This window comes from Aphelocoma coerulescens, chromosome 9, assembly GCF_041296385.1.
Source record: "Aphelocoma coerulescens isolate FSJ_1873_10779 chromosome 9, UR_Acoe_1.0, whole genome shotgun sequence".
Lineage (NCBI taxonomy): Eukaryota > Metazoa > Chordata > Aves > Passeriformes > Corvidae > Aphelocoma > Aphelocoma coerulescens.
This window is the reverse complement of record NC_091023.1, coordinates 1,898,431-1,922,828: the sequence shown is the minus strand read 5'-3', so window position 1 is coordinate 1,922,828 and position 24,398 is coordinate 1,898,431. Positions and strand designations below refer to the sequence as shown.

The window sequence follows — 24,398 nt, the reverse complement described above, 5'->3', positions numbered from 1 at the left end:
ACCTTGAAGGCTAAAGCAAGTATTGTCTGTCAGCACAGACAGCCCTGGTTTATTTTGGTGCCTGGCAGAAGGGTTCTTTTTTCTCAGATCCCACTTTTCAGATCAAGGAGGACACACTGCAGTAGCTTTCATTTCACAGGTCAAGCTGATCCAGTCAAATACGTCACTTCTTACAATGGCAGGATAAGGAAGCATCCCAGAGAGCTTAGTGACCAAAGGAAACAACTCCTTCCACTGAACAGGGTCAAGGATACCGAAGTACAGAGGCCCTTCATGGCACCACATATTGGATGCTCACTCACACGTACACAAACAGGCACAAGCACACAAACAGACACGTTGGGAAAGCCTCTCCGCAGGTGACACCGCTATGAACGCAGTCCCTGCTCCTTGTCTCAGTGACTCACTTCCACAAGCCCTCTCTCTAAGCCCACATGCTCTATTTCTGTCTCAAGATGGCAGGGGGAACAAAAACTTACCCCAAGAGAGTAGAGAGGACAGTTTATGTATTATTGCCCCCTACTTAGCACAACCTCAGGGAGTATTCCCTGTTCCTGCAACCCAACTCTGCAAAACCCAGGCAGCTGCAATTCCACACATCTACAGTCCCAGAGTCTTTAACCCCTCAAAGTAAAGAGTGACCCCAAGCACTGTCACACCCACAGCAGAACATCTGTAACATACTAAAGACAGATGGAGCCTGCACAGCTCCCCCCTCTGCAGATGGACAACAGGAAGTGATGCAAATAAAGTTCCACACTTCTGTCTCAAACAGAAAACAAACATTGGCTCTGCCCTGCAAATATGCAAGAAATTCTCTAGTGCTATCGAAGGCATAAGTTCAAAGACACAAACCTCCTCTCCAGCTTCATTAATTATAAAACTTCCAGGGCCAGGTGATTAGTCCAAGGGAGGTTTGACACTGCAAAGGCAGAGAATGCCTGAGAAGCCCTGCAGCCCCAGATAAAAGCATCTCAGAAGTCTGCACTTGCTGTGACATCTCCCTCCAGGATAAACACAGCTCCTTCTCCTCCCCCTCATAAAAAATGCACATTCTTCAGCACAGCCAAGGCTCCAACACCAGGAGAACAGCTCTGGAACAGACTTCTCAGTTATCTCAGGGCATCTGCAAAGAGAGAAGCTGGGAAAGACAGAGCACACACACAGCAACACAGGGAAGTAACTCAGCCGTTCCCCCACTGCAGATGTTACTTTGGATCACATTAGTTCCAATTTTTTGGCTTCTCCCTGAATGAAGCAGCTTATTACAGGTATTAGAAATTGATAAAACTGTAGGATTACAGCTGCTAATTAAACAAATGGATCATCTTCAGGCTTGCTCTTCCCTTCTGCCGGCATGAACTGCCAAATATCTCTGAAGGGATATGGAAGAGAACATCAGAAACAAGGCAAAGTGTCTCCTGAACTTCTGAAAACACCAACTGCATGATGCAACACTCAGTAACTAACTTAACAAATCTTCAGGAAATATACTACTCTTTTCAAGGTATCATTTCAAAAATTAAATTGGTGGCCTCACTGAAAGCTGTGAGGGATCCCTAAGGGTTCTGGCAATGTCACACACTCGGTGCATCTGCAGGTTCATCTGCAAAGAGGAAACAGTTGGGTGTATTCTGCTGTTCAGATTTTATCAAAATGCCCCATGACCAACAAGTCCTTACCCGAGATCTGGACAGGCAGGGTGGATGCTCCAAAAACACTTCCCCATGGACAGCTCTGCAGAGGATCCGAGGCCACTGCTGACTTTGTGCAGAACATGACCACAGCCCAGCCCCAGCTGGGGGCAGTTCAGCACCTCATTCCAAAGGCTGCACAATGAGAATCCCCAATGGATTTGAAGGTTTCATCCTCGTGCAAACAATTCCACAAGAAAGCCAAAATACAAGGACTTTTGGATTGGAACATTTCTAAACCCTGGGATGCAGAGGTGCAAGCCCAAGCACAGCCCCAGTCTGCAGCCAGGCATCCCCTTGGCTGAACTCACCTGCCTGACACAATGGCTGGGCTCTGTGTGCACCAGGTGCTTTTGAATCCCTGTTCCTTGACAGCATTAAGCTGCTCTAACATAAGGGGAAGCTGATGGAAAGGAACAGGAAACTTATGGACATGGAATGTCCTCATCCCAAGGTTTGCCTGTACAAAGGCTGTGAAGACTCAGCCACAGGAGTACTGTGGAGACCCCAAAAGAAAACAAGTCCAGAGAAACAAGTCTTGTTTGCTCACTAACAACATACTTCCCTCGAGGAAAGACTGAATATTTTCCCCAAAAGAGGTCACAGATGTATTTTGATGCAGCAGTTCCACCAGACTGCCCAAATTCAAACCAGGCTGGCACCAGCTGCAGTGGCAGCTGCAATGATGTGTGGATGAACCTCACCTGCTTTTGGGTTCTCCTCCCATCCAGTGTCATTTCCTATTTCCATACCTCTTTTCCAAGAGCTGTGACCACAACCAGAATTCAGCCACTCATTCCTCAGCTATTCTGCAGCACTCCAAGTACCTTGTACAGCAAGATAAAGACACCAGATACTACACAAACTGTAAAGGGCAGAAGCTGCAAGAACCAGGAAATATTAAGAAATTCCACTGAGGGCAAATTAACTGGAAAAAATGCAGATAGCCTAAAGGAAAGAGGAATTACATTCCTTGTTCCTTGAAGAACATAGCTATGCTGCGATGGAAAAGGTGTTGATCCAAGTTCCTGATGAGAAGGGAAGATAAGCCACAGGAGTCACTTTGTGTATTTGTACGAACAAGAAAAGAGATGTTTGCCATTCTGATTTATTTCAATGCTTTTACACGTATAAAATATACTTAAAATACTTTACATAAAAACCAGCAAATGGTTTGCTTTTAAAAAACACCATAATCTCTGTGAGTGAGCACATAGCTCTGATGCAGGTCTGACCTACAGCAAGCTGCCTAAAATGTTTGTGGTGTAACACCCCTCAGCAGAGCAAGCACGTAGAGAGGAGCTCCTTCTCCTCAGCTCCCATCCTGCTGATTCAGCTCCAGCTGGGACTCATGGCCTCTCAGCCAAGCTCCAATACCAACTGGATATAGGCACCTTCCCAGTCACAGTTTGGAACCACGTAAAGTAACCAGCATTCCAACTGCACAAGAAACATTATTCCTGGTGTTCAAATCGTCTCACTATCTTTGCACTCTCTTTTTTCAGTTCCTCAATGTGAGCATTTAGGCACTCCAGGATGTGCTGGGATCTCGCTTCTTCATCTTCCAGGTATCGTGCAGCTATGGATCCGACAGAAGCTGTAGGCAAGGGGCACTAAAGGGAAACAAAGGGATTATCAGGTATTCCTTCATTCCAAGCTTTGGCCAGAAACACCCCTGATCTGCAAACCACACAACTGAACATGCTCCTAGAGGGCTCATTTCCATCTTAGTGGGCAGACTAAGCACTCAGGCCTCACACTTGTATCACAGGTCACATCCCTCCCAACACCTCCAGCCAGCAATGATTGCTGCACCAAGCCAACACTGCCAAAAAATCAATACCAAAAAATCAGGGCTAGAGAAGGTCACTATGGATTGTCCTGGCTGTTAGTACAACTCAAGGTCTACATCCTGCTCCTTGTCTCCATAAAAATCTCAGTGAGCAGGAGCACCACAGAGTTTGGGTCCAGGGAAGGGAAAGCACTGCCAGACTGGTAATTACTTCACCAGATATTCCACACTGGGAATATCTCTGCTTTCTTTCATATACCTCTCCTCTTCTTCCCCAAGGTAAAGGGCTCCTGGTACAATCCCACAGGCAAGTACAGGCCAAATCTCATTGCAGCTCACGGAACAGCACTTCAGCCAGCAACAGTCAACAAACTACTCCAGATTCTTTCCTTTACAGTCAAGAACTATTCCTGCTCCTCACATCACTTACCCACAAGTTATTAACTTACAAAAACAACACTGTGAACCAGGCTTAATGTACAAGTTGATGAAGAGAAGCCTCATGCACAGGGGCTGGCACATGAAATATTAAGGTTACTAAAGGGCTGCTTTCCATTACAGACAAGTTGTCTCAGTGTCTTGGCAAGAGAAGACAACTGGTTATTTCCAAATCCCAAAGTCTCATGGTTTTCAGGTCTTATCAACAGCCAGGAACAAAGGGAAACAGAAAAGGCTACAGACAACAATCTCTCCCACCCCACTACTGCCTACTGAAGACAAGTTCTCCCCTCTTAGTGCTAAAAGGATTGATTTAAAGACACTGGAGCCTGACCATGAGCAGGGAGCTCCAGTCAACACCAGGACAAATATCTGCATTTCCTTAGAAACCTTATTTCTACCTCTCAGAATAAAAAGCAGCCCATTCTCTTCTATTAAACATCAAGCCCTAGAGCTTCTCAGACCCTGAAGTGGAACTGTTCACACTTTAGGTCCAATCCTGCAACCTGAAGAGTTTCCATTTAGAATATTGCAGTTGCCTAAGTTCCCAACTTAGGGTATGTGCACAAGCTACTTTAGTCTTGAAACAATCAAGACCTATTCTTGGTAGTAAACTGCACCAAGATCTACAGACCTGACAAGCCTCCACTTATCTGTGCACCAGCCTTAGAGCCTCACCTCTGGACTCCCACAAAGAGATAGCTAATAGTTTAAAAGTTGTCACTGCTACCAACACACAAACAGAGGAGAAACTGCTCTGAGCACTGCTGGAGCAACACGTCTGGAGCAAGGACCAGTGCTCAGCATTCTCCCCTCCCCAGACATGACAGGAAGAAGTGATTCAGTGCAAATTTTCTGTATCTTGGTCAAGTGCTTCAGCAACTGAGCTGAGGTAGGACAGAGAAAGTGCCAACACTGCCCCCTATGAAAAAAGTATCATCAGCAATTGGGAAAAAGAGCAGGCTCCCCTTGTGCAGTGAAGCAGGGATTTCAGGCTTTGCCATCAGCAAGCATAAGCAGCTTTAGGTTCAGTGTGCTGACTGCTGCAGCCCCATTGAAAGGGGTAAAGCTGACCCTGTGCTTTACAGATGTGCAGCAACAGGCAGCCAGAGACTGTGTGAAACAGACATACCCAGCACTCCACATCCACACCGAGCCTCTACTACAGACCCAAGCCAAAAGCTGAAGCAGAATTCTGAGGGGACATGAGCAGGTCCTGGTACACACTGAGGTACAGCACCAGCACGGAGAGAACCATGAGCTCCTGGAATTAGCTTAGCAAGCACACAAACACAAAGTTCTGCTCCAAGGAGCTCTGAAGAGCCACCATATGGATCCCCCTGGCCAAGTCTTACCCACCCAGCAGTGGCTTTCCCTCCCTGTTTAACACTGATTTACATACAGGATCACACACAACATGCAGTTAGGTCATGCATTCAAAAGCCTGTCTCCTTTTGCCAGATGAGAACCCAGCTCTGTTTTCAGCTGTTGAGCAGCAACTAGCTCCTGTACAACTGCTTACCAAAAACACAGATTCTCTGTGATGATTTGAGGCAGGCTGCTTAGATGCTTCATCTGCAAAATCTTTGTTTTCATCCACCGCATGGAGCACAGACTCTGCTCCCAGCCAGGCACGTGACTCCTTGCAGCTCTTGCTGCTGCTCTGGGAGGGTGGCTCACCCATCTCGGGGGTCACAGTTCCTGTTTCAGCAGCCCCACACCTCTGGGACTCCCTGTGATGATGCTGAGCAGTCCTGTCAGGCTGGAGATGTGTCCTCCCTGCATGTTCATCCTGCTCGTGCTGTGCTTCCCGAGCTGTCCTGGAAGGCAGGTTTGAGCACAGAACTGAGTTTGTCTCTTAGCAGCTGAACTCCAGCAAAAATTCACACAGAGGCAACAATTAACATAGATGTTACTAACAGCCCTGGCAATCCAAACTTGTTTCCATAGCACTTCCAGATGCACATCCAGTCCCTGTAGAGAATTCTCTCTTCTGCTGCTGTAGACACCAAAAACCACAGCCTGCACATCCCAGCACAGCACAGGAAGGAGCACGGCCGCCTGGGCCACATCCAACCCTGTCACCAAAAGCAGCACAGACTGCTGCTCCAGAGAGAGGCAAAGGCAGCCAAAAGACAAACACTGCTGGCTTTGCAGAACACAAACCAGCTGGGACTCCAAGTCCTGCACTGCTTAAGGCATAAAGGCAGATTCCCAAAGAGTCCTTGTGTTCTCCCAGACACACGATGCACTGGAGAGAGACAGAGCATGCCATTAAACCCTCCACACCCCCACACCTTCTGCCCTCCTTCCCCCTGAGGAAGCAGCATCCCCAGGGTCACTCACCTGTGCTGCACATCCCTGGGCTCTTTGCCCTGGCCCTGCTGAGCAGTGCCCTGGGGTTCCCCCGGGCACACCTGTGCAGTGACCCCCAGTTTCGCCCTGGTCTCTGCGAGGTCCTTCCGCAGCTGCTGGTTCTCACATACTAATTTCTGCAGCTCAGTGGTGTAGTCCTCCCTCAGTGCTCTCAGGGTGCCATCGTCCCCCTAACAGACAAGCAGGGCAGAAGTCAGAAGTTCTGGTTTGCAAGACACCACAGGCACATTCAGAGCAAGGGCCAGCAAGAGATGCCTTAAGGCATACCCCTAAGCTCATTCTGACTGGCAAAAACCTTCAAGACTTTCCTAGGAGCAAATTAATTATATATATGGCTTATGGGGCCTGCATCCAGACCCAACATGCTGATCTGCCTGGGAAGATCAGTCTCTCTCACCACTGAATTCCTTTTAAACATGGACCTAGGATAGTTTAGATGCACCTGCCTCTGGCCTTTCTGAAACTCTGAACAACTTGCTTCTTCCCATCATCTTCCTCTTACTAGGCCAGGTGGGTGTAATTTCCACTCCTTCTACTCCCGTGACATTCCCACTTGCTTTTTGCCAGTTCTATTTAACTTAGATGCTTAATTCATTCTCATCACCTCTGTATCTAAGGTCTTTCCAAATGTGCATTAGGACCCCCAGGCCAAGATCCAGCTCCTGTGCCTTGGGGCTGTGGGGCTTTTTTTTAAGGCAGATTTCTTGCTTTGCACACTGCTACCACGTTTTTGGGAACTCACACAGGAAAAGCCACCAGCTACTTTTCAAGCAGAAAGTAATGGACCTTAGGTTATTTCAGTTTCAAATCAGGCCCCCAGATAGCTCTGGTTTTAATCCATCCCACCAGCCACAAGCTTCTGTTCAGCACTTTCCCAGGAACTTGGCATATTTGACAATCACTCCAAACTAATACTAAGAGCTGAGTATTTCCTTCTCACAGATCTAACAGGATAAAAGCTCTGATGTACTCTCATGAGGTTGTCAGCTGTCTGAATCCAGCCCTTGCCCTCTGGGAAGCATCCATTCTGCTTAAGGTGAGACAGAAATTGCAAACCAGCCACTTCTTCCTTCACAAAATGAGCCAGCTCATTATTTCTGCCAAGGCTGTACCTCTTCCACACAGGAGCCTCTTCTTCCCTCTGCCTCAAGAGTTTCAGAGGTTTTGTTCAGCTGCAGGAGCCCACCACAGGGCCCTTTCCAAGAACACTGCCCCAGCACATCCAGCCCATATTCCCAGTCTGCATCCTGCCCATGGAGTGCAAGGGAGAGCCCTGCTGAATGGCTCCTCACCAGGGGAGAACACGCTCTCAACCCAAGTCTTTCAAGGGCCAGAGCAGCTCTAGGACAGGTCAAAAGGACCTCACAGGTTGAGAATCAAAGGTTTGAGGTAAACTGGCTTAATATGGAAGTGAAATGAAATGTACTAAAACACATGGGCCAGAGCCCATGCAGAAGAAATGGAAATGATGGCTGCTTCTGCAGTTCTCTTCACCACTCTCTGACTGAACAAAAGCTTGATATTTCTGCACCTTATTTCCTCTCAAATTGCCCATTTTGCTTGGGTTTTAAGTTCACTGAGCTCTGTCCCCCATTTTGAGAGGCCTGGGCAAAAACTCTGACTATTCCCAAGCAGGAACACGAGGCTAGCCCCTTCCCAGCCCCTGGCCCTCATGGCATACCTTCAGCTTACCACACTCTATTTTTTCCAGAGTCTCAGAGAGATGACGGTTTTCCAGCCTCAAGGTTTCCAGCTGGACCAGAATTACCTGAGGAGACAGAGACAAACAACAAGCTCAGAAAAAGAACACAATACATGCCCAAAACACCCTCCAAGCATTTTACACCTTCAAATTCAAGTACTAAGCAAGGTTTGGGCTGTCAGTTGTACAAGGACCCTACAGAGAAGGCTACAAAAATAATCATGCTCAGTTTCCAAAGATGTCATCCATCCTGGCCTAGTTAGCATGAATGATCCCAAAGAATTCTGAGGAACTGTAGGCTGCTGGTTTGAAAAGAAGCAGCCAGACAGATTCAGTGAACACCATCATTAGAAGATTCCTTCAGAAGGTCTCAGTTTTTGTACAGAGGCTAAAGAGAGAAGGAAAGTACTAATGTAGCTAAAAAGCAGGATGGTGTTCCAAGCCTTCAGATCCCTTGAACAGATAGCATAAGAGTCTTGTGCCTTTTTTACCCTGTGCTCCACTGCTTTCCTCTCTGCTCTTTCAATCTCTGCTCTGAGCCGCTGCTCCAGGTCTGAGGTGGAGCCGCTCGCCGATGCAATGGTGATGTCCCGCTGGTGCAGCTCCTGTGTCAGCCTGGAGATCTCCCTTTTCATCCCTTCTAGCTCACTGCTGTGCATTTGTTCAGCCTGAGAGAGCTGCTCTTTCAGCTGGAGGAAGACAAGCACACACCACCCACGAGCTTTTAAAACACGTTTCAGCAAAAAAAGCAGAAGTATGGCACGTGGTAACATGAAATCTCAGTCCTGGGAAACAAAAAGCTCTATGTAACAAACCTTCTGCACATGCTTGCCCTTCCTGATTGGAAGCCACCTCAACCCAATCCTTTCCCACACCATACACTGCCAACTGAAAGAAGTTTCATGCCATGAAGTAGGTGAGAAGACCCATAACTTATCAAACCAACAGCTTCTTCAGCTCATCATTCAACCTCTGTAGCCAAAACCAGAGAGCCAAAGGTTCACCATGACTGAGGAAGCACAGTAACTCTTGGAAAATATAACCCTGCAATTTGCCACTCTGCCTTCCTGAGGTATTTAAAGATAGGAACTTTAAATAGCTCAAGCCAGATTTTTCTTCCAGGAATTAATTTGCCCTAAGTCTTTTGAATCGATATTAGAGTTGAATCAATGTTAGGTTGTAGCAACTAAAGCTTCCCATGGCAAACTTCCCCCAGCCAGCTATGCACGGGGTAAAAATACATCTCTTTGTTTTCATAACTCTGTGTGATGATCACTAGTCCCTGCATTATGAGAGAATAATCATTCCCTATTTACTTTCCACATGACAGGCATGATTTTATTTTTAGTCCATTCAATCTCATTTATCTCTTTTCCAGTTGGGTAAGTCCTATTCCATTCAGCTGTTCCTTGTATAAAAACCACTCCATCCTTTTGGTCATCTTTTTCCATACCTTATCTTGGTTTATTCAATGCTTTTTGAGGTGGCAGACCTGCACCACATACAATATTCTGGTAGGCACACTGTATATTTATTCAGTGGTACAACAGAACGACAGCAGCATAATTCCTTCCCCCAGACTCCATTCCATTAGTCAGAAATATTAACCACCCAAACACCTAGGATTTTTCTGAGAATTACAAGCATTTTAGAAAATTGAACCAGATGATCTCTGCCTACCCATGTAAATACTGTACACACGGTGATTTATCTCCATGTCACCTCAATGCCTCCCAAGTATATAAAACAGAAACAGCCTTCATAAATCTCTCCTTCCTCCCCAGCAGCCTGTGGGAGATTCATTTACTGTGTGGCTGTTTAGATGTGTAACCAAGCACACATCTCTGGCAAGATCTGCACCTCTGTATGTTCAGAATAAAGGATGAAAGATTTCCACACAAGTGAGGTTTTTCACTCAGGTTCAATGAGGCTTCCACTCTACCAGGCTCCAGTGAAAGCTCTCACACAAGCTCATGCAGACCACTGTGAAGAGCCCCCTTGGGTGCTCAGAGCTCTGGGGTGAGCCCCTCGTGGCAGGTGAGCTGCTCCATTCCTCCCAGCCCCTGCCCTCATGTCCAGCTGTCAAGCCTGAAACACGCTCCCCTATTCACACAGGGACCAGGACACATTTGAAGTCCTGTCTCAGGTGTGAAAGGACATATTACAGCAAACTCATTCCTTGTCTGCTCTTCATCCTGTTGGGAGCCTGCATTAGGCTTAAACTCTGGATTCCAGACCATAATTTCTTCACATATTTGCCCCTCCAGCACTAATTCAAGTATCTCCACAGTGTACAGAAGTACTGGGGGATGCCCAGGAGATGCTCACAAAGGCAGGTTCAGACACCTGCAAACAGGTGTCCTCTCAACCCTTCCTCTGCCAGGTGTGCTCCTCACCTCCAGCAGATCCCTGCCTGCACAGCAGCCCTGCCCTGGCCCCACTGCTGAGGCACGTGGCACACAGGGATCAGCTCACTCCACCAGGTGCCATCCCAATCCCCGGGAACACAGCCACGTTACCTTTTTAATCTCTGCCCTTGACTCAGTCTGGTCTTCTTCCAGGGACTGCAGCTCTTTGATATTCTCACCCAGCTCTTCGCTCAGCTGCACACACCTGGCATTTGAAGACACCAGGCTGGGTGCCAAATGCAAAAGTATAGATTAGAATAACCCAAGGAGGAGAAAATGGTCAGAGAAACTTTGATCTTCCAGGCAGTCCTTTATGTCCATTACAACAAAAACTGAACTCAGCCTACAAGTTCCTTACCAATCCTTTGGGTTTGTTTTCCAAATCATTTCACAAGAGATCAGGAAGCTGATCTAACAGATGACAGCTGTTTCTTGCTTGTTTCTTTACAAACTAAGATTACAAAACTTCTATGTAAATACAAGTCTGAAAACCACAAACTTGGAGAGGAATCATAGAATCACAAAATGCTTTGGGTTGGGAGGGACCTTAAAGCTCAACTCATTCCACCCCCTGCCATGGGCAGGGACACCTTCAACTAGTCTGGGTTGCTTCAACCCCCATCCAGCCTGGTCTTGAGCACTTTTTAGAGATGGAGAGTCCACAATTCTCCCTGGACAGATTTGTTTATAATCCTCACTTCACAGGAAATTCTGGATCTGGTTCTTACCAGCTGCCTAACAAAGACTCCTCAGCCTATTAGGAGTGAAGGTGCTCAGTCTAAGCAAGCTGGAGCACTGAGAACACCCACTGTGTGCAGTGAAAGGCAGCCAGCCAATTACCAAAGCAGTCACTATTACACTGCAAAATGAATAGCACTTGATTTCTTCAGCCCTTTGATATTTAAAACAAGCCTACAAAAACCACTGGCTAACTTGATGAACACAACTAGGTGTCGTATTATTATCCAAGACTAATTGCACTTCCAGAGGGAGCAAGCAGCAGGCTACCTGTTCTCAAGACGAGTCACCTCTGACTGCAGGTGCTGTTCCTTCTTCTGGGCAACATCCAGCTGCAGCAGCACCTGCTCCAGCTCCAGGCCTGGAGAGGACAACAGCTTCCCTTGCAAGCGCTCCTCCAAGGCCCTGTGCAGAAACAGCAGCTTTTATCTCAGCACAGAAACATCATGTCTGAGTTCACTGGTACAGGGAACATAACTACTGTTCTCTTGGAATTCTCTGGAAAATGCACAGAACCTAAAAGCAGGTGACCACTGTGTGCAGGGTGAGTAAGCAAACACAGCAGCTGGATGACAGCCCCTGCTTGAGCTCAGGCTGATTTTAAAAGACTTCATTTTATTTTGATGTTGGCCTTCCTGCCAGAGACTGGTAGGTGACCAACACCCAAACCTTCTGACACGGCCACCAGAACCCAACAGCCTCTGCACATTGCCAGGGCAGAAGGGGAAGGCCAAGATGATTGTGTCATTGATTGTAGTTACCTCACCAAGCCCCAGTCAGTGAGAACTTTCGCCTAGGTTAATAAGCACGTTATCAAACCCTGAAAGGTCTCCAGCACTCGGCTGAAAATGCCTGGGAGAAGCACCCTCAAAAGCCCTGTGCTGCCTCCAGAAACCCAGATGAGGAAAGGGGATTCCTTCCATGCTCTCCACTGATTATCTGCTAATTTCAAGAGCAATGCAAATTGAAAAATGCTGCAAGGCAGCACAGCGCTTGTGAGAAACTGCAGTGCACTGTTCTAAATGCTACCAGTACAGATCCAGCTGCATGAAAATGCTGCTGCTGTCCTCAGTGAGAGAACCTGGAATATAGATTTGGATTGAAAAGCCAAAGTACCAGCAAGGCACAGATGCTACCTGATGAGGAATTCTTTTGTGTGAAGAGTTTCAGTCATCCTGGCCAGCTCTTTCTGTAACTGCTCCAGGTGCAGCTTGGAGCTGCCAATGAAATCTTCTTGAGACTGCAAGGTGGCTTTCAGTTCCATCTTCTCATCCTGCAACACCTGCACAGGAGGCAGAAGGAATGACTGCTGCAAGATGGACCAGACCAGTTTGTTGCAATGTGATGAGACGTTGATCAGACTTTTTATGACCCTTGGAAATACTGCAGAGCAGCACATGGCTACCAAGTCGATTTTGATGCCAAGCAGGAACTTTACAAAGGCTCTAGAAAGAGACAACTCCAGCATGAAAAGCCTTCCCACCACTTCTCACCAGCACTGCTTTAGACCCCGTTTGCTAGGAGTTCCTCCACTGACCTCTAACATTTTCTTGGACTGCCTTAATTCTTCTTGAACTCTCTGCTGATCTTCCAGAATCATGCGGTTGTCCTCACTCAGGTCATCCACCCTCATGCTCAGCCTCTCCACCTCCAGCTCATTGGCACAGATGGTGTCATTGGCCCTCTCCAGTCTGCTGGTTAAGTGCTGGATTTCCGAGCAGCTCACCAGCTCCACCGAGTCCAGGATGTGCTTCCGATTGGCCAGCTGGGTCTGCCAACAGCAATCATCTGCATTAAAGCATTAAACTGCAAAAACACAAAAGTTGTACCAAAGCTGCATTCAACACAACTACTGATTTCTTAGTGTAACGAGCCACATTCTCAGAGTGAGCAACAATACCTTCCAGGGAATTAGGGAGAGTATTGTTCCAGGGTTACGTGATGGATAAAACTTCCAAAGGCAAACAGAGTAAGTAAAAATTAAAATGAAAAAAGAGAGGATTCTTTGATTCCAAAAGCAGTTCAAAGAAAATCTGGAAAATGAGAATCTCAGATCACTCCTGCTGCCCAAGTATGATCTAAGAACAAATCCTCCTGCTATTTTTTGCTCATGAGCCCAAGACTAGACCAGGACTGATGGCTGCAGGTAAGAAGGTTTGTAAACCATGTACAGGGCAGAGATTACCCAACCATTAATTCCACACCAGGACAGAAAGCAGCTCTGGGTGCACAATGGAAAAACCACAACCACCAAACAGCCCCAAAACAAACCAGGCATAACAGCCAATTTGCTTTGCTCTCTGCAGTAAATACCAGGTTCCAGCAGCTTGGGGGAATGCTCACTTTGAATTTTTCAGTGTTTTAATGGCAGATGAAAAAGTTACAAGGAACGTACAAGAAGCAGACAATACCTGCTCTATTATTTATAGGCACAATACTTTATTGCAGAGCATTTCTTTCCACACAGCTAGCTGGTGAAATTTAACAAGCCAGCTCTCACATAAGCTTCTAGGAACATCTACTTCATATATTCCCTTTTTGTATACAATCGTTGAATTTTTAAAGGCTGGAACAAAATATTTGAGCAGTCCTATACTCCCAGTTTGAAAGAGTAGCAATGCCTGCCAGCTTCAGAATCACCACATGCCTTGATTTACTCAAACTATAAGAAGTGCTCCTTTGCAAGGCTGTGGTAGAGTTTTGATTACAGCCTTTTATTATTATTTGAATAGTCACAACAGAAAAGGTAATCAAGAGGGCCGAGAGTTTAAAGCACAGCCTTTCTTCACCCAAGAAGCTGGAGTACAAGACTGCCTGAGTATTTATTTCTGCATTAAGAAAACATTTAAGCTGTCTCTTATTTCCAGCCACACAACATCCAGGCCAGCAGAGAATTCCAGGTTTTTAAGAAAGGCTGACTTTAAAGGCTGCAGGTGTTCCAGAAGGTGGTCTGTACTGGGGAAGAACTCCAGCCTTCCCTAAGCTGCTCTGCAAGAGATGAGGGGAAGCCAGATGAAAGGAGAGAGAGGAGAAGTACTCCAAGGTCATGGATCTCGACCTTGGTGCTAGAAAGACAACTAAGCACATAAAATGTACAGAAACATCCAAGGCAAAAAATTTAGCACTTCCATGCTGGGCTTTTCAAAGCAATTGAGGATTCAGGCAGTGCGTTCACAGTACCTGTGCACCTAAGGCACCTATGCTGCTTCGGGAAAACCTTCCCAACCTCCTGGTTTTCTGCTGCACAGTAAGACAAGTTCCTCTGTGCCCCAGTGTCCCAGCCTGTGCTCCAAGGACACATCTGTTCCCAAACAATTGAGCTATCAATGACACACAGACAGCAGAGCAGCAAGACCTTCTGCTCAAGGACTCTCTCTGCATTTGTAGATCTCCTGGTGTCAGCCTCTCACAAAGCCCCTGTCAGAGCCAGCTTCAATCCTGTCATCACAGTCTCCCTCCTCGCAGGAGCTTCCACTCAAGAGCAACTCAGGAGCCCATTAAGTGCAAAGTCCCAGCAAGAGCTTCTTATCAGTGTCTGCTGTGATTGTGTCTGTGTGACTCCACAGCTGTGCTCTAGGTCAATTCATCTTGCTCTGCTGCAGCACCACTAATTCACCGAGCCATCAGCTTTGCAGAACAGCAGCCCCACCACTCCTTACCTTTGAGAGACTGAAAAAAAGGCGTGGGGGCTGAGAACTGCTGTTGCTTCAGTATTTTGTGAAATTCTCTGCTGTAGGGGAAGACTGTTTTCCAACAGTACCCTCTCAGCTGGACCCACAAGGTACGTACTTAGCTGCTGGCAGGTACACAGCTTTCAACTAGACAACGTGATGTAACAGATACTTTAAAGTGTCATATGCTGTGGTCTCTGCCTCCCAGGGAAATCTGCACCCTACTGTCTTCCCTGCTAAACAGAGGGATGTCAGGGAGAGCTGCACAAGGTTTATCTAATCTCTGATGACAGACTCCAGATCTTTTTTCCATACAGCACTCGTACAAGCAAACCTTATTCCGCCAGAACATTAAAAGTCACTTCAATGGCAATCTGAACTGGATGGGAGCCTGAGAGACTTCATTAGCCTCTCCCTCCCTCCCACAAACAAAGCAGAAACTTTCAGCACATGTTAATTGTACCTGCACAAGCTCGGAGTGCTCTGCCAGAGCCTTGCGCTGCGCCTCCAGCGATGCCACCTGCTGCTGGTACCGCAGGCGCTGCTTCTCCCAGTCAAGTGATTTTTGACGGAACTCCTGCAAGGACAGCAGGGGTGGCTTGGAGCAGTACATCCCCCTCCAGTTCACATCCACGTTTGCCTTCTCTCCCCACCATATCCTCACACCTTTCCCCCAGCAGGGAAACCATTAGCCAGTCACCTGATGCAGAAGCTCAGCAGTGTAGAGCCCTCACACACCGTGCTCCCCTCCAGAGGTAAAGCTGCTCACAAATGTTAAGTGCCAACACACTCGTGGCTGGGTTCATGGGTTTGCTGTCAGGGGTTTAACAATTCAGACTGGCTTTAGCTTCCAAAACATGCTGCTATTGAAATCACCAAGATGACAAGAATTAAATACAGAATTTGACTGCTAATCTCTGCCCCAGAAACTGGGCACTACATCAGTCGGGTGTGTGCTGTTACCACGTCTTTCAGGAGGAGAAAACTGGGTGGGGTTGAGCTCAGCAGAGCAGAAAGATTAGAACATGAGACAGGGTTGAGAAGAAGTTTGACATGTAGCTCCCTCCTCCTCAAAGAAGTGAGAATACAACCTCCTCACACTGGAATTCATTCGATTCTCATAATTAGTTACTCTTCCAGCACCTTCTTCCTTTTATTTAGTCTAAGGGTAAGAACAGCACTAAGGTTTATGCTGTGCAGTCAGAGACCCCAAGACATGAAACTGCCTTTATTACACATGCAGAGAAGAGCTGCACCTGGAGAGTAGATGGGCAGTGCTCCTTAAGCAGGACTCAGCCCACTTCCTAGCGGACTGTTCAGTCACCAGTGAAGCCCAGTAAGTCAGTTAATACACACAAGCTGGTCAGCACTTGCCTTTTTTACCACATACCTCCAGCTTCCTGGTCAGTCGGCTCAATTCAAACTTGTCCTCCTCTTGTCCCTTGTTAGCTTCTCCTCTGCTTCTTGTTTTTTTCTTCTGCAGCTTCTCATAGCTCCTCCTCAGCCGGGACAACTGCAGGATACAGTGAAAGAGAGAGCTTTGCTCAAGGCCCCAAGGCAAGAATTACACAGCCCTTTGAAAGAAGACACACAAAGTGGTTCACACAAACAAAGCCCTCATCAAGGCTGCACAGCTCCCAAGTGAAGGCTTCCATTTGGATAATGAGTCTTTTATACCAACAGCACTGCAAAACACACGAGTTGTATGAGAGTAGCAAGATGCCACTGAAGTCGTGACATCAGCAGCTTTAATTACAGCTCTGCCTTACCACAATTAAAGCATGACTGAAATATTGATAAGATGGAGGTGTACATGCAGCTGTCAATGCAGCAAGGGCACAGCATCCCCCTCTCTACAGGTGGTTCCCAGCCTCAGGAAGAGGCGGCAGCGCCTGTGGCTGATCTCCTCACCCACAGGAGCACACCCACCCCACCACACGTGGGTAATTCTTGTGTGATCAAAATACCCTGGTGCAGCTCAGGTGGGAACTGGAACTCTCCTGCTTAGTGGGAGAAGGTTTGAGAATTGCCATTATCCATAATATCAACACCACTTCATCTGTCATTTTCTGCTTAGATACACTGTGTATTTCACAATGAGTGGAGAATGCCAACAGAAAATATCACTCCTACGCCTGCTGCTAGGATGCTGAAGTCATATCAGAAGCAGGAATGAGGAAAAAACTCTTGACATTTAAATGACCCTCCATGCAAATAATCACTTGCAACTTGCAAAGAATTTTTCACCTGATAAGCTCCCCCCAACTCAACTATTAAATAAATGGTGTCCAAACAGCCACACAAATTTGAGAAGCCATCACTGCCGTTTTACTGATGGACAAAGCCAAGTCTGTGGATGAACAGAAGGACCATGAGAAGAAAAAATATCTGATTCAAGACCTGATGCACTCAGTACTTTGGTGTGTTCAATGGGAACAGACAGATGTTCAGGCTTAGAGATAATACCAACATCTTTTGCCAAACATATCAGGAGATAAGAGGTTTATTCTTTCAACAGTGTCAGTAAGTTAGACACTGTACCTGTAATTGCACTGGAAATGGTGGTAAACAGGGACAGAAATAATTTCCCCAAACAGTACTAAGAACAGAAGACTGAGGAATATTGAAGCTCAGCATCATCAGCATTAATACTGTGTAGGTAAAATACCCACAAACTGCAATTTAGGCCCCAACGCACAGGCTGTATTTCAGCCTTAGCAATTTAGGCTGATCTGCCAATGCACCTCAGCTTTGCTTTGCAGCTTATCCACAATTCCAGTGAGGACACCCAGTGAATGAAGACTGTTAGTCATATGGAATAGTGAGGTGTTTTTAAATGAGAAAAGATGCCTTCTGTCATCGCAGCAGAGACTACCAAATTAATTTCACTTATGGCTTACAGTGAGCAGGAACTAGGTCCAGCCCTCCAGAGGAAACAGGTCAGTGCTCTATGAGCTGCTCATGCCAGTTCAGTCCCTGCTACAGGCAAGTGGAGACAGGCAGAGTTCAGGCATAAACCTGGAATGCTGCTATACCACCTGCAGGACAGGTACCACCATGCACTGAACAAGAGGCTTTGAGATGAAAGCTTTGATATTATTGTAAAACAGCATTTTCTAAGTATACTCTGTTTTTATGAAGGGTATTAAGACTAATATTCCTTGAGAGTACAAAATCTCTACTAAAGTCATCAGTGGCAAAAAGATGAGACCACAGACAACTGTTATTTCCTGATGTCACACAAGCCAGGCCACTTACATCTCCACCCTTTTTGAATTACAGAAATACTGCCTGTACCCGTGGCAGCTCCAGAACCAGAACTGTGGTGACTGGGACGGGCGAACACAGGACATTCTTGCAGTAAACTTCTGCAGATGTCCAACATATGAAAACATTCCTACTCCAACACTTCTCTGTCTGCCACCAAGTTCCTCCAAATCACAAAAAACAGGCCAAGTGAGCCATAAAAATGTCACTTTATCTAGGCTCAATGCTCTTTTCGGTAAGCACACAAACACTAACAGAGTGGGGAGTTTTAGAACCACAGCATCGAAACAAAAACAATGACATGAGGTATTTGACCCATCATCAAGTGGGAACTAAAAACCAAACTTCTCTTTTTGCAACTCACCTCCTCCTGGAATTTCTTCAGCTGTTGTTCATACTCTCTAACCATGTCCTGCTTGGATTTTTCCACATCTTCGACCCGGCGACGCAACACGCTAACCTGAACAAAGGGATAAAAAGCAAATAACAACAACAGAAGTGCCCTTTATTGTCAGTAGTACATGGACATTTCAGTGGGGTCCCTCATTATGAAACAGATGGAGGCTGTGCCTAAATCTTTGGTAGGCTTGGGCCACAACTGTTTCTGTTCCGGCCTCTTGTTTTGAGCCAGTTTCTGGATTTCACTTTTGGGGACAAAGCTGACATATGTGGTTTGTGCCAAAAGTCTATTTCTCTTCAGTATTTTCATCAAAGTCTTCAAAAATATGCATTATGATTTCAAGCTATCTACCCAGAGAAAAGTTGGCCATGTCATTATCTTACTATCCTCAGGCAAAGGAGAGATTCCTAATAGCAAGGAAAAAGAAATAAATGGGTTTTGAAGCTCACAGAAAAGACTTCCCTGGCCCTGATTCAACTGCTCCTGTGACTCATTTTTATCCCTTTTTTTTTTCCTCCCATCTTTTTCCCATCCACAACCTGAGTGGTCACAAGCCAACAAATTAAAATTAAAAGAAAACCCACAGAAAATTCCTATGACTAAACCAAAAGCACGAATATACTCCAGCAGAGACTTCAAACATACTTTACAGTTCAGTTTGAAATCCGTGTTTGCTTTTGGTGGTAAGAAACATTTCAAGTGTCTTGAGAAAACATAATTGATAATAACAATAAGCTATATGACAAAAAACATCATTCTTGCAAATTAAAATCCTGTGGCTCAACTGCATCTTATGGTCCACATCCTGCACAAAAACTTCACTTACTGATAATTTTCCACCAATACAGAGTTTTTTTGCACTTTCCTCAGGCCTTTAATTAAGGACCACAAAACCAGAGCTCTGTAAAATAGCCCGTGAAGAGCTTCCCAGCAACATCTTGGTGTAGTTTACAGTAGGAAATGGTTTTCTTGGTGCAATTTATATAGTAGAAAATGGGTTTTTTCCACCAATGACCACAGGTTGTGGCTGTTCATTACTGCTGTAGCCAGAACCAGTGTCTCTGGGTTCTCTCTAATAACTGTAACAGTTCAGTATGTGGGCTTCCACCAACCCTAGGGGAGCTGATCACTTGACTTGGATTGAACTACGAACCAGACACCTTGCTCCAACAGGTCCTTTAAGAATTCTCTTCCTGATTTCCTGATTCTAACAGGTAAAACACACTACTGACCCCAACCAAAAAACAGAATGAAACAAAGGTACCTCCTTTTGTTTTTCCTGCAGAGCTGCCTTGGCAGAGGAAAGTTCCTGCTCCCGAGCACTCAGACAAGCTTCCAAAGCCTGTGTCTGCCCTTCCCACTCGGACTTCTTGTGAGCCACCATGATGTCAATCTGCTTCATCAGCTCCTGCAGCTCAGCCTCGCAGGAGGTCAAGAACCCGCCGCTGGAAGGGAGAGAGCCTGGAGTTACAAAGCAGGTCCCACCCAACACGTCCCGTGTCCCAGACCAGCAAAGGCAGCAGAACACACTGACTGGCACCAAGGCACCAACTCTGCACACGCAGTGCTTTGAACTCTCCTCAAATCAGCTTGCACAGAAATAGAACCAGAGAGTCATTAAGGTCAGAAGAGACCTCCAGGGTCATCAAGCCCAGCCTTTTACCCAGCACCATCCATGCCTGCTATACCACATCACTTCACACTCAGGCATTCATCCCTTTGCCTTGGGTACTATGCATTACCTAAGTAAACCAAAGCGTGTTTAATTCATATTTTGTATTGCCTTAATTGCTCTCCAGGCAGAGGCATTTTATAGCAGGTTTCAGTCACCAGAGGAATCTTACAGCCAGGCTATGAGCTCCCAAAAACAGAAGTTTATCACAAATGCAGACAAACCCTGAAGCAGAGGGGGCTGGATGACAACATGATAATGAAGAATCAAACCCTCGCAATCCATCGGGGAGCACAAGCTCCCTAGCGACGCCCAGATTTCTAATTTGGTGCAGTAATTATTGAAGCCAATTCAAGTAACTCCTCTAAAACTTCCCAAGCTGCCAAGACAGGGACAATATTAAGGTTTGCCAGACACAGCCCTAGAGGGTGGCAAACTCCATAATGATCTCTACCCCTTTAATTTGCCTGTCAAATGGGAAGAACTGAAAAGAAATGGAAATCAATAGGTTAAGGGATGGAAATTTCTCTGTTCCCCCAGGGCATATGCACACTTCACGACTTGGCACTTTTTCTATAGGAAAAGAAATACTTCTTAAAGGAGCCAAAATCAGTCACATTTGAAGTTCACCCTGTCCTGTGAGTTAACCAAAAATTAGCAGCTATTATGCAGAGCAGGAACATTTCCTTCACAGCAGCTGCTAATATGTAGCAAATTCTAAACTAGATTTCTGCAACCAGCTCTCTGAAGAAGATACAGTATCAAATAAATTTGAGTCACATTCTCAAGGATGACTAGGAAAATGGCATCGGTGACTTTTGCTTCACGGTTGTTTAACACATAAAACATTTTGTTCTGTTATTGTCACTACAGTCTCTCTCGGGGATTGAAAAGTCTAGAGGCTCTCACCTCAGACAGAGCATTAAGGATTCCTCAGAGCTGAGTGGGACTCTGCAGTTTCAACGCAAGCAGGAAATAATCAGATGTTTTCAGATGAAATCAGATAACAAAGTCACATCTCATTAACCTTGCAAGGCTGTTACAAAATAAATATTTATTCACAGCTCTACTTATTACTGCTCCTGGTGTTGGACAGTAAGAAGAGTTCACAACAACAGAAAAAAGAAGAAGTGAGGTTTCAGGAAGACGTAGAACTAAAATTCTGACAACTAAGACTATAATACCTGAGCAGGGATTAGTGCAGAGCCAGCCCACCCAGTGACTTTGCTCCTGCAGCAGCTGAAGGCCACTGCACACTGATACCAGAGGATTTATTCTGAGTAAGAGGCAAGGTTAATGCTAAAATCATTTGGAATGACTGCTGTGTACGGTTGCATACGTACCTCCCCTGCCCATTTCTCTGCATTCCTTCCAGCAAAGCCTCCATCACTGAATCCTGGTGGCTTCAGCACTAGGGAAGCACAGGAAAGCACTGCACAAACCAGGCTGCTTCTCCATCCAACTGCAGAACAAGCAGAAGCCCACAAAGCAAAGACGTTAAAAAACATACCAGGAGCATGAGGAAAACAATGGCACCTTCATGAACTTACAAGCCAAATAGAGGAAAACAGATTTTTCTACCAGAAAAATATACCCAATGCTATCACCCAGCACCACCAAATTGCAGTGACAGACTCATGTGATCTAATAAATTCAGAGAGGAGCAATGAGAATCTGCACTTGAGCAACTCTGCACTTGTGTGAACTCAATACAGAGGGACTGGTAGATGTCCTGAGAGCACCAGACTGTGGAGTAACAGGAACCTTTGGGCTTCAAAGGGGTCAGCCCGAGATCCACCTCTGACGGGGAAGTTTGTCACTTCAGAGAGAAAACACAAGCAAGTAGCAGTAAGAATTCACCCATAAATTACATCTTTTCCAGGCCTTATTAGAGATTAGGTTAAAGAGACTGTGCAGTTTCCCACCACACTCAGAACACACTAGTTGTACAAATGGTTGTGGGAATTTAAACAAAACACAAACTCCTTAAAAATTCCTCTTAAATTATGCCATAAATTATGAAAATAAGTTGAACAGCTTTACAGCAGCAGTACACTGTTTTAGTTAAAAATTACATGTTTTACGTCACAAACACATGCATGCCCATAGAAATTTCACATCTTGGTGAAAGCAAGAAGGCTTTACATTAAAGTCGAAAATGGGGAATAAAGTGACCATGAAACCACAGCCAGGAAGCCAGAATTTGTTTCAATGTCTCCTTCATGAAACTGCAGCTAACACAAAAATGGTTAGACTCATCCAGAGCTATTAACACAAACTTATGTTTCCAAAATCTACACACTTTCCAAGATGTGTAGATCTTTCCAACATGAAGATGGATCCTTCCAACACCTTCCCTCAAAGATTAACTGGGCATTATTAAGCAATCAGCAAAAGGGGAGCAGGTCACAGCAAGGGAGACTTCCACAAACGCAGGCTCAGCTTTGCTCTCCTTCCCGAAGAATCTTCCATCCTGCTCCTACAGCACTTTAAAACACAATTCACAATTTAAAACCTGTCCTTGGGAGCTGTGTTTTAAACCACAAGCATATAAAAGATACACAGAAAAAAATTCTTTCCCTATTCTGATAGTGTTTTGTCTGTCTTTGGCCCTCTTTGTGCTTAACAAAACCCAATCAGTATGCAGAACAAGTTCGTGGTTCTGCTGAGGGCAGGGTGCTGAGGAGAGCAGATGAGCAGACCCCCTGAGCTGTTGACAGCATTCCAAGAGTTCTCCAGGTGGCAACAGCAGCCACTAGACAGTAGCAGCTCACCTCTTACATTCTAATCACACCGACACAGAATGAATTTTCAGTGGTCAGAGAGATGAGGAGACAGACAGCACAGAATTCCAGAACAGTTTGGATTGGAAGAGATCTTAAAACCACCTCATGCCAAACCCCCGCCATGGGCAGGGGCAGCTTCCACTATCCCAGGTTGCTCCAGGCCCCATCCAACCTGGCTTTGGACACCTCCTTGGAAGGACAGCCATGGCTTCTCTGTGCCTTACCACCCTCACAGCCTGCCAGCTTTGCTTACTTTTCTGGCATACCCAGATTTTGGGGAAAAGCCTTAAAATCAGACACCTCTAGCCAGTTTTATACTACATAAGGTTTGCTGATTTAGTATTAAATTTTGGCCTCTCATGCTTGCAAGTTGTGATGTGCAAGTTACAGGCACCTGAGTAAAGACCCACAAGAGGAAACAATCTCCTTCATAAACTACAGCTGAAGCAAGGAGAGCTGGCTGGTCACTTCTGAAAATGAAGAAAATGGAAGTATTTGCAAAAAAAAAAAAGGGGGGGGGGGGCAAAAAAAAAAGCCCAAACCAAAACAACACATTTAAAAATAAACAAGGCTTAGCATCCCAGCTCAAGGCAGAATTGTAGTAGAGTCAAGAGGAGAGAACTTTATAATATGCAGGAGGACTTAAGAATAGCGCCCATGAGAAAAGATTGGGATTACTTCACATTTAAAAACATAGAAAGGTGCAACCTTAAAGCGCTGCTGGAAGCATGCTTGCAATGAAAGGAGCAATAACCTCCCAAAAGCAATACCACAGACAAGCTCCACTTGCCAGCGGCAGGAATGGCACCAGCGGCAGGAGCCCGGAGCCAATCACCCCTCGCCAAGGCAAGAATCCCAGAATCACTGAGGCTGGAAAAGCCCTCTGAGACCATCAAGTCCAACCTGTCACCGATCCCCATTTTGTCACCCAGCCCAGAGCACTGAGTGCTACGTCCAGTCTTTCCTTAAACACCTCCAGGGATGGGGACTCCACCACCACCGCCCTGGGCAGCCCCTTCCAATATTTAATCACCCCTTCTGTGAAGGAATTCCTCCTGATGTCCATTCCAGACCTGCAGCTTAAGCCTGTGAAGTAGCCGGGGCCAGCGTGCCCGGGCAGTGCTCCCCGCTACAGCCACCGGAGCTGCCCTCCGGCAGCATTCCCGACTCCCCCGCTGCTGCAGCTCCTCCCCAGCCGGAGCCTCCCCGCTCCCGAGCCCTCACGGTGTTTACCCCGCACCCGCCGCGGGACTTTCGCTGCCCGGGGCCCTTCCAGCGCCGCTCCCCGGGGACCAGCCCCGAGCCCGCGGGCCGAGTTCCGCTCCGGGCTGCCCAGCACCCCAGCCCTGGCTGGCCGGCCGGCCGACCCACCCTCCTTCCTTGTTTGTTTCTTTCTTTCCTTCCTTCCTGTCTGCATGCCCTCCTTCCTTCCCCCCTTCCCGCCTTTCCCACCC

At 46.3% G+C, this 24,398-nt stretch overlaps 1 protein-coding gene across 5 annotated transcripts; it reads right to left on the bottom strand.

Annotated features, from left to right (window-relative positions):
• Positions 1 to 2,792: 2,792 nt before the first annotated feature.
• On the bottom strand, positions 2,793 to 24,385 carry CEP63 (centrosomal protein 63). Of its 5 annotated transcripts, none has more exons than XM_069024169.1 (15): positions 24,316 to 24,385; positions 21,502 to 21,620; positions 19,751 to 19,931; positions 18,451 to 18,546; positions 16,210 to 16,332; positions 15,283 to 15,396; positions 12,686 to 12,919; positions 12,285 to 12,430; positions 11,419 to 11,553; positions 10,522 to 10,636; positions 8,494 to 8,691; positions 7,982 to 8,068; positions 6,271 to 6,470; positions 5,447 to 5,744; positions 2,793 to 3,307 (listed from the first exon to the last, which is right to left on the bottom strand). In XM_069024169.1, exons 2-15 carry the CDS (start codon positions 21,543 to 21,545, stop codon positions 3,149 to 3,151), a joined length of 2,130 nt encoding a protein of 709 aa, XP_068880270.1. In that variant the 5' UTR covers positions 21,546 to 21,620; positions 24,316 to 24,385; the 3' UTR covers positions 2,793 to 3,148. The 5 variants fall into 5 exon arrangements, with proteins under 5 accessions (XP_068880270.1, XP_068880268.1, XP_068880272.1 ...); XM_069024167.1 differs by lacking the exon at positions 24,316 to 24,385 and adding an exon at positions 24,178 to 24,309; XM_069024171.1 differs by lacking the exon at positions 24,316 to 24,385 and adding an exon at positions 24,185 to 24,309.
• Positions 24,386 to 24,398: the final 13 nt, after the last annotated feature.

Bases quoted from the DNA above. Each gene is read 5' to 3' on its own strand.
- CEP63 (XM_069024169.1), bottom strand. From the start codon at position 21,545: ATGGAGGCTTTGCTGGAAGGAATGCAGAGAAATGGGCAGGGGAG. The intron at 8,069-8,493 runs GTAAAAAAGGCA...CTGTCTCCTCAG, and splicing joins GGAAAGCAGTGGAGCACAGG to GTAATTCTGGTCCAGCTGGA. The intron at 5,745-6,270 runs GTGAGTGACCCT...CCTGCCTTCCAG, and splicing joins CCCAGGGATGTGCAGCACAG to GACAGCTCGGGAAGCACAGC.